The sequence below is a fragment of the Choristoneura fumiferana genome, chromosome 13 (genome assembly GCF_025370935.1).
Source record: "Choristoneura fumiferana chromosome 13, NRCan_CFum_1, whole genome shotgun sequence".
Lineage (NCBI taxonomy): Eukaryota > Metazoa > Arthropoda > Insecta > Lepidoptera > Tortricidae > Choristoneura > Choristoneura fumiferana.
The window spans coordinates 2,669,589-2,680,182 of record NC_133484.1 but is presented as its reverse complement, the minus strand read 5'-3'; the positions used below and the strand labels follow the sequence as shown (position 1 = coordinate 2,680,182).

The 10,594-nt window shown below is 39.2% G+C and overlaps 1 protein-coding gene across 1 annotated transcript; it reads left to right on the top strand.

The window, feature by feature from the left end:
* Positions 1–8,426: 8,426 nt before the first annotated feature.
* Positions 8,427–9,564, top strand: LOC141434327 (uncharacterized). The gene has a single exon (XM_074096734.1). It carries the CDS (start codon positions 8,502–8,504, stop codon positions 9,075–9,077), a length of 576 nt encoding a protein of 191 aa, XP_073952835.1. The 5' UTR covers positions 8,427–8,501; the 3' UTR covers positions 9,078–9,564.
* Positions 9,565–10,594: the final 1,030 nt, after the last annotated feature.

Genomic DNA, 10,594 nt, shown 5'->3' with positions numbered 1-10,594 from the left:
TCTTATTACTGTAAGGTGGTGGTACTTTGGAAGCAAAATAAATCTCTCTTTCTTTCTTTTCCTTCTTTTCCAAAAAAAAATCTACTATCGATGATTTTATCAAAACAACAACTCGACGCACCAATTTGCCTGTCACCTGATGGCAACGGGATTTTTATATCCACTATCGCGGTTAAAAGGCACTTACTTATTCATTTCAACTACGTACCATTTTGGAGTAGAAATAACGTTCCGTAGAGTCGATTTTGAGACTTTGAAGCTTAATCTAATTCCGAAATCGATTAATCGAAGTTCCATTTTTTCTTCTTCTTAAATTTAAGAGCTCTTGTCAGTGAAGTAGCCGCCACAACGTGCGGTCTTCGGCCAGCTGTTTGACATCCTGAGGGCTTACTCTGAAGTTCTAAAACCGAAGTTGATATCGTACAGTCCCTCTCGCTCCCGTTTTAAATAGTATAAGTGTCAGAGGGACCGAACGACGCGAACTTCGATTTTAGAATTTCGTAGTTGTCCTGCAGGTACGACACGACACCCACTGTCTTTTTCAGTCTCAAAATCTATTTAAAAACGCAACAACTTACTCTCACAAGTGCGTCCAGCTACTTGCACTCAACTACAGAAACGTGTACCAAGTAAATGAACTGTCTCAAAACTTAAATTGAATTAAGTTAATGCCAATTAGTGCAGCGGCAAGCGGCAACCCTATCCCCGCGAGGACTAACTCCTACATTATGCACTAAGTCGTATTCCGACTTGATTGGCCGAGCGAATTGCTTCAAGCAATTGGTTGTTAAACTTTTTATTTATCAAATTTTGTTTACTGTTATTAAATCGTGGTAATCTGGTTTAGTCGCTAATGTAACATTTAAACCGAGAAGAGAGGATTCTTTATTATTATTAGAGGGAGACAAACTAGTAAAATACTATTTATTATCATTCTATCTACTAGTATTTACTATTCATTCGCTGTTCAACGCGGCAACGCGGCGAGTGTATTGGGCACCTTTGCACCAGGTATGACGCGGGGCGGGTTGTTTGACCGATTGGGTGTGTACCTATTTATCTGGTTTTTCTTTTATTTATTTAAATTTGTGTAACTTGATATGACTTATTATTAAACCTTACGACTATATTATATGATACAAAATGGAAGAGTGTATGTGTGGCGCAGCTACACCTCTCTTCTTGAAAAAAAAAAGTTAAATTGTTATTTTTTTGTATCATGTTAACTAAAAAAGCTTTTCAAAAAAAATAGGCAAACGACCATGTGAGTCGTTAGATGGGAAACGAACACCACTGCCCATGTGTACGTACCTATTAACAACTCAAGGAGAGTCCCCATGTCGTATTTTGAATAATTAACGTTTTATTTATTAGTACGACATAACGCAGGGCCGACGATGAGCCGACTATGAAGAAGATTAAATTAATTACATGATAGATTCTTAGAATATGTTTATCTTAGGTTAGGTTTATCCTGTTTTATAGTTTACAAATTATCTATTCATGTAGTGTTATATAGTTAATAGCCCTCCGGCGTCTTACGTCAAAGTCGTAAAATATCCAGGTGTCCAGGTTGTAGAATGACCAGGTAGTACAATGTCAAGATCGTAAAATAACCAGGTGGTAGAATGTCAAGATCGTAAAATAACCAGGTAGTAGAATGTCAAGGTCGTAAAATAACCAAGTAGTAGAATGTCAAGACCGTAACATAACCAGGTAGTTAAATGCCAGGTTGTAAATTGATATTAATAGTACATAGTACGATTTTTTCATATACTCGTACTTATCTATAGCGGTCCGAGGGCCACCGTACCAACGGTGCTGGCTGAAAATAAGCGCTGGGCCGTTTTCAATGCCACAGGGTTATGCTTATCCAGTGTTCGATTCAAAAACGCAATGACACATACTATCTTACTAACACTAACTCTATGCTATCGTACTTAATACCATTGTTGTGTCTTGTGTTGTGAATAAATCTATTTTCTTTCTTCTTTCTTATCTTAGTTTAAGGATGCTTTCTTAAACTAAACAAAATAGGGTTCCGTAGCCATTACGAATAAATTAAGCATTTTTTTTCTAAGGATTTCGTATTTTATACGGAATCTTCCATAGTTTAGGTATATTTTATACCTCAGGCTGATATTTACTCTTAAACTACTAATAATTCTCAAACAAACTTAACCGTTATAGTTTTCCTTCAAAGTTTGATGTACTTACTACCATCATGAATTTTTTTTTAATTTTTCCACCCATAGGTTTAGATTTTAGAGGGGGGGACCCTCGATTTAAATGAAAATATTATTATGCGCTTTAAATTTGAATATTTCGCTAACAAACCCCTAATGGTTTTAAAAGACCTATCCAACGATACCCCACACCACAAGGTTGGATAAGAAAAAAAAATCACCCCCACTTTACGTCTATGGAAGGTACCCTAAAAAAATTTTTTTTTTATTGTATCATTATGTCGGCATAGTTTACATATATATCTGTACAAAATTACAGCTTTCTAGCATTTATAGTACCCGAGCAAAGCCGCGGACGGACGGACAGACAGACAGACAGACATGGCGAAACTAGAAGGGTTCCGTTTTGCCATTTTGGCTCCGGAACCCTAAAAAGCACTTCATTGTGTTTCAAAAGATCAATCAGAATTACATCCCAGAAAATATACGGAATAAAAATATTTTCAGTGTTTTTTTCCTTAAGTTTCCTTAAGTCATTAGAATGATCTTAAGCGCAGACCTTATTGTAAAGTGGTAAGGACTACTTTCCAAAGTATCGAGGATCAAGTTTCTGAACGGGGTAGCGAAAACGCTGCGGCATAAGATAACAGGTAGCCAATTGATCCGGACACCGAAAATCCTCTATCGGTTTTTCAAGAAAGGGCTGCGATTGTAGGGTACTTGCTGTACCTGATAAGTTTTTTGAAAGTCATTTACTGTATAAACTTTTGGAGTTCTAATTTTTGTTTTTAATTTAGATCTATTTTTTTTAAGTGGTCAATTATTGGCACCAATTGATCTAGTCGCAAACTAAACAAAGCTTGTACTATGAGGGACAAACATTCTTATATAGATAAATACATATTTACCTACTTAAATATATATTAAACGTCCAAGACCCAAGAGCAAAAATTCGTACCTAAATATTATTGGAATCGGATGGACCGGGTATGAAACCCGGGATCTCAAGTTTCATAGTCAGGTTGCTACACTTGGCTATCTGGTCGTCGAGCATAAGGCTCCCGTTTCCACCAGAGATGTGCTGTGCGAGGCTAGGTAAATGCAGCGTTTCTATTGGTTCAAGAAGAACACATTCCTCGCAACCACAGATATAGATAACACTAGATTATGCAAATGCATCTACTTCGCGTGTCCGAACCCCGACCAAACCAAAGACTGACCGCTAACTGACTAATCATGACTAGTGATTGACTTAGAGGTGGGTAAATCCGGATCTGAAGATTCAAAAGAGTCAGATCCTCAAGCGGATCCGAATCCCTTAATGACTCCTTTCAAATCTTACTGACTCCGGAGTTACTAACTCCGACTGGATCGAGCGGCTCGCCTCGCTCGTGATCGCCGTCACGCTCACTCACACTGACTCGCTCCGTCCGCCTGCTTTCGCTCTCGCTCGGCTCGGATCGGATCGGCAGGGCTACTACGAAACTCGAAGTTCGTATCGTACCGTCCCTCTCGCTCTCGTATTAAATAGTTTAAGTGTCAGAGGGACCGCACGACACGAACTTCGATTTTGGAGTTTCGTTGTAGCGCTGCGGATCGGATCTTGGACTTGGATCTTATTATCTATGTTTGGTTGGTCGGTTCGGTTCGGTTCGGTTCGTAGTAGCCCTGCGGATCGGATCTTGAACTTGGATCTTATTATCTGTTTGGTTGGTCGGTTCGGTTCGGTACTCGGACTTGGACTAACGAACGAATCTTTCTCTCTCTCACGAATCTGTACTTCAGTTCAGTCAGCGGGTGGGGCACCGCAGTACCGTACCGACACCGACCGACCGAACCGAGCCGGGGCGGATCGGCCATAGATAAATTAATAATCGCTTGAAAGAACCGGAGTCAATAAAGGAGTCGGATTCAATAAGCGGATTCGGTACCGACACCGGAGCTGGATCTAGTGAGTCAGATCACTTCGCGGAGTTGAGATTACCCATGTCTAGATTGACTCGAGCCGCACGGCGCGGGCGGGCGTCACATTTGAATCTATTTTGCGCAGACATTGGGGAATTCACATCGCTAATTCGCTCTTCAGGCGTCACAGTAGATATAAAAAGTGACACAGTTGGTTTTCATACAGATTGAGGTGTTTGCGTTATCTAGTGTAATCTATATCTGTGCTCGCAACACATACTCTCACATCTCTGGTTGAAAGGCAGCCTAAGGTTGCTTGTAGACGTCCGTTGTTTTCACCGGACAACGGACCGGTTTTAGGGTTCCGTACCCAAAGGGTGCCAGCGGAACCCTATTACTGAGACTCCGCTGTCTGGCTCTATCTCTTGAGTCGTGATAGTTAGACACTTGAAATTTTCACAGATTATATATTACTGTGGCCGCTGTAACAACAAATTCCTACTAAAACAGATTAAAATAAATACTTTAGGGGGCACCCATACAGCAAACGTGATTGTTTTTCCGTTTTTTTTTTGCTTGATATTAATAACGGCAGCAGGTAGACGCTTGAAATATTCACAGAATCTTTAGTTGTATAATCACTTTAAAAATAAATAATGAAATAAAAATAAAATAAATATTTAAGGGGGCCCCCCCCAAGAAACTTGTTTTTTTGCCGTTTTTTTTGCCGGACTCGCGGTGTTGTATGGCTTACAATGGAATGTGGGTACCTACATACACCGGACACTTATAACACAGCACCGCAAAAAATGGTCCGTCGGGTGACACTCTTTCCCGGCCTGGATAACACCGACATGGAAATACCGGCCCTGTATTTTGTGTGCACGCCCGTAAAAACTGACAGGAGCTTCTATGGGCGTGTACACGAAAAACAGGGTCGGTATTTCCATCCCGGTATTATCCGGGCCGGGAAAGAGTGTCACCCGTGAAAACAAGGGACGTCTACAAGCGGCCTATAGAAGGCTATAATAGTACATTGTGTCTTAAGGGCGGTAAATAAGGAATTACGAACGAGAGTCAATTAGAAACCCGAAGTCGAAGAAAAATTGCCGATACCGCTGATTGCGCTCTTGGCAGCGCCAGCTCCCCGCCGCCCCCCTCCTCCTCCGCAGCATGTGCACGGCGTGCGTGTGCAGCGCGCGCACGGAGCAGCAGCACACCATGCAGTAATAAACTCACTTATCGACCTTGGGCTTCATGACATCAAAATCAGTATGGACAATGACTCATTTACCGACCACGGGTTTCATGAGAAGCACATAAAGGTCGAGGGTTTTATTTGGGGGATTGCAACCAAGGTGGCCTGCATGTTACGACACTTTTTACGAGCAAGTGTGATGATAAAAGGTTTTCTGTCGCCAACACGTTCCTGTGCAAGTCCCCTACCGTAGCACGTGTTTGCTCGAGTCAAAGGAGCCGGGCCAAAGGGCCAGCCGTGAAATTGGATCCACACACTTTCAATATAGTAATTGATCGGCTTGCGACGGGGCACGTACTGGTCTATATTATACCGGGTGTGGCCTGTAATATGAGCAAATAATTAAAACATAGAACATACTCCTCAAACTGAACAACATTAGTTCAGCGACTTTAAAAATATATTTTTTTTAATTTTTATTACACTTTTAAGTTTATTCGAAGAAGCAATGTAAAGCAAAATGCTTGATGGTTGTAGCGTGACAGGCGACGTCAGTTGGGTTCTAAGACGGCGTACATTGAAAGCAGTATTTAATTTGTATAAAAACCGGCCAAGAGCGTGTCGGACACGCCCAAAATAGGGTTCCGTAGCCATTACGAAAAAATTAAGTAATATTTTTCTAAGGATTTCGTATTTTATACGGAATCTTCCAAGTTTAGGTATATTTTATACCCTAGGCTGCTATTTACTCATAAACTACTAATAGTTCTCAAGCAAACTTAGCCGTCATAGTTTTCCTTGAAAGTTTGATATATTTACTACCATCCTGAATTTTTTCAAATTTTTCCACCCACCGGTTTAGATTTTAGAGGGGGGGGACGCTCGATTTTAATGAAAATTTGCACTTTAAAGTTGAATCACTGAACAAATCACTGAATCGAAAAATCGTTTTAGCATACCCCTAATGGTTTTAAAAGACCTATCCAACGAAACCCCACACTATAGGGTTGGTTGAGAAAAAAAAAACACCCCCACTTTACGTCTATGGGAGGTACCCTAAAAAATTTTTTTTTTTGATTTTTTTATTATACCATTTTTTTGACATACTTTACTTATATATCCGTGAAAAATTACAGCTTTCTAGCATTCATACCTGAGCAAAGCCGCGGACGGACAGACAGACAGACATGGCGAAACTATAAGAGTTCCGTTTTTGCCATGGTGGAGGCCTGCCAACGCTTCGTCTTCCGGTCTTCGGGTTGGATATTCATAGATACCTAGAAATAAATTTGTACGTAACCCTCGGTACGCGATTTTGACTCGCACTTGGTGGAATCATTGATAAAATTGACGGTGCTATATTTATATAGCTATAATTAATAATTTGGTGCAGCCCTTGTAACTCCACCAGGTGGACTGACAACATCGTGAGAGTGGCGGGAAACCGGTGGATGCAAGTGGCGAGTTGTCGTTCATTGTGGCGTTCTAAGGGGGAGGTCTTTGTCCAGCAGTGGACGTCTTCCGGCTGATGATGATGATGATGATGATGATGATGTAACTCGGTAACTAACTTTAAGGAGTAAGCCACTGTACTAGATATTGATTGACAGTAAGTTATAAAAATATCGATTAAGTACTGTTCTTATCTTTCGTCCTTGGTTCGATTTTGGATAGGTACTAAAAAGATTATAGACTGTTTTGCAACTGCAGCACTTAGTTTACGTTACTACGTCACTCGTTGTTTACTTTGGTTATCACTATCATTATCAATTATCAACAAAGTATCGTTGGAAACTAAAGTATAGTTTCGGCCTTAAACTAGGAAATAAAATACTTCTTTGGTCTTCGCATGTTAGAACCTAGCTAAACCTTAATACTCTTAATAGGTAATTCTATTGATAAAATTTCTAAGAGCAGCTATTTGGTTTATAGGTATTGTTGCAAAGTCTATCTTGTATGTTATTTTTTAATTAAAAAAACGGCCAAGAGCGTGTCAGACACGCCCAAGATAGGGTTCCGAAGCCATTACAAAAAAAATCAAGTAATATTTTTCTAAGGATTTCGTATTGTGTACGGAATCTTCCAAGTTTATGTATATTTTATACCTTAGGCTGCTGTTTACTCTTAAACTACTAATTCTCAAGCAATCTTAGCCGTTATGATTTTCCTTGTAAACTTGATATCATCATCATTGCCCATATACGTCCCACTGCTTTCTTTGGGCCTTGATATACTTGATATACTTTTGCCTATTGTTTGCCATGTAGTTTTCTTTCCGTGTATATACCTGTCTTCTATGTCGCTTATTTCTGGTGTACAATAAAGAGTCATTGTATTGTATTGTACTTACTACCATCCTGAATTTTTTTTCAAATTTTTCCACCCAACAGTTTAGATTTTAGAGGGGGGGAGGGACGCTCGACTTTAATGAAAATTTGCACTTCAAAGTTGAATATTTCGCAAACAGATCACTGAATCGTTAAGGCAACCCCAATAGTTTTAAAATACCTATCCAACGAAACCACACACTATAGGGTTAGTAGAGAAAAAAAATCACCCCTACTTTGCGTCTATGGGAGGTACCCTAAAACAACCCTAAAACGCACAGACATGGCGAAACTATAAGGGTTCCTAGTTGACTACGGAACCCTGAAAAGTATCTTTGTGAAACAGATTAATAAATCAGTTGTGTCAGAAAACTGGCCTTGTCAGTGCTCTCCATCAAGCTATCTCTTTATATGCATGCATTTCCTTAATTTTGCAACATTTTCTGGTCCTTCGAACCGGATCACTTTTATCAGTACGCTTCCTAATAATTTCCTACTTACGCAATTGTCCTTAAAATACCTAGTTTATTTCCAGTACACATGTATGACGCATAGTGCCTACCATTACGTTTTACATAAATCCCTGATCACCCACACGACAAAAATCATGGAAATACATTTCATTGCGGCACTAGATTGACTAGTTACAACTGATTAGCTCTTCGGCCCCGCATTGTAACTTAAAGCATGGTTATTCTCGCATGTGGGCTGGTTTAACGACACAGTACAGTGTCGAGTGACGTCATAGTACAAGTCTTAAACGAATAAGTGGTTTGTTCCTGGCTGTACACATTAACTGCGCACCTTATCTGCATTATCTAGTAAACTCAATCTGTTAGTTGCCGGCAGTATTGTACCGCCATTGTAATAAAAGAAAATACAAAAATGCGCACGACGACGTTACTCCTCCTTATTATACTTATGGAGGGCACCGACAACTTCGTAATCGAGAAGAGGGAGGATCATAATGCCGAACAAAAGTTACTTTTAAGGAAATTGCTGAGTTTACAACAAAACAATTCGACGGAAAAATCCACGGTGTGGAACGAAATACTCGCCAACGTGTTGGTGAATAAGATAAAGGCACTCTTTAAGAAACAGCCTGAATATCGCGAAGACAAGCCCGATGTAGTGACTGAGTTTTTTGGAAGTGTTATTGGACTTTTCAAGAGATCTTATTGGGATAAAGTAGATAAGCGCCATGCTGTTGATGAAATACAAACAAATGATAGACCAACAGGTGATCCAAAAGATGACGTGGAAGAAATAGATCCCAAGTACCATGGAAGGATAGAAAATGGTACTGAATCTGATGCATCATCGTGTCCAGAAGGATCAGTGAGTGATGGGAAAGGCAATTGTGTGGATGCGAAGAATTTGAAATTTATTTTGGCAATTCCGTATCAGTGCCCGGTTGGGTATAGAAGAGACAGATTGGGATATTGCAGACCACTGTTCTAGAGTGCGAGTGAAATTATGTGATTTAATTTTTTTTGCAAAAAAAGCAAATTGTTAAAGAACTAAATGAGTGGAGTTTGACGAAGAGGAAACCTGGAAACCGGATGTTTAAAATAGTATGAATATTAATCGTTATGCGACAGACAACTTTGAAATACATCCAAATCTAAACTACTTACTATGTGATACAATGACAATTTATTGAACACCATAATAGTATGTACACGATATAGAAAACTGGTACCTACATAAAGAGAATCATACCGAAACAAGAATACATAGAAACATCGGAAAAGTGTAGCTGGGACTGGGAATGGATTTCAATTTCTCATCACTCGTTATGACCGTTGTGTACGAGTATGTGTTACCATAACTAAACTAAACGAACAATTTTTTGTATGTATGCAAAGTGTTCATTAAATAACTAAAAACCTGAAAGTATTTTGTTCAGAATCGAGAGGTGGGTTGATTACACTATACTTTAAACCAAGTTGCGTTCTTTATAACTCCCTCTTTAACTGTGCCCAGTCTTAAAGTTCAAATACAACATTATGTACATTAATTAAATATCTTATTAAAATTGCTATAATTTAGATAATTTAATACTGGCCGTTTTCCTGCCAGTTTTAATTTTCTCCAAAAAATGGTGAAGATAAATCGACGTCTACAAACTGCTAGTCTAGAATAAGAGATCAAATCCAACGTAGGGCTGCTGATAGATTTATCGGCAACTTGGAACTGTCTGAACGCCTTGTTCCTCTGGCAATGCGGAGGGATGTTGCATCTCAAAGTCAAAAGTCAAAATATCTTTATTCAATTTAGGCCATAACAAGCACTTATGAATGTCAAAAAAAAATCTACCACCGGTTCGGAAAAACCTCCGTTGAGAAGAATCCGGCAAGAAACTCAACGAGGTATATATTTTTTTTTAAACAGATTTACAATATTATTAAATGATATGTATACATCACAAGTATTTAACACAACTTTATTTTTAACACAGTAGGTTCGCTATTTGAAGGGATCGCTAATGCGGATCGGAATTATTTCCAAATATCCCTGTCCATGATATAATCATTAACTTTATAATACGCCTTTGATATTAATGTCTTCTTGACAATAGATCTGAATTTTGTATCCGTTTCATTTATAATATTTTTTGGAATTTTATTATAAAAAACGTATGCAATTTCCCAGAAACGACTTTTTGGTTTTAGCCAGTCTGTAAGATGGAACTTTAAGCTTCCCTGTGTTTCTAGTAGCCTTTGGCTTATCGACGTTAGTGGGAAAATCACATATGTAAGAACATATCACATGCATCTCATCATACATGATCTCTCTGCATCTTGTACCGCATATATCATCGGAAGTGTTCAGATGAATTATTCGGAGTGCTGCCTGCAGCTAGGTTTCACTACCGTACTGCGCGCAGGCGTCAGTCATTTCATCCTCACCACCTTGATGATTGGCAATCTAGCACCGTCCGCTTTAAGCGAAACTTTTTTCCACGCATAACTTAA

Bases quoted from the DNA above. Each gene is read 5' to 3' on its own strand.
- LOC141434327 (XM_074096734.1), top strand. From the start codon at position 8,502: ATGCGCACGACGACGTTACTCCTCCTTATTATACTTATGGAGGGCACC.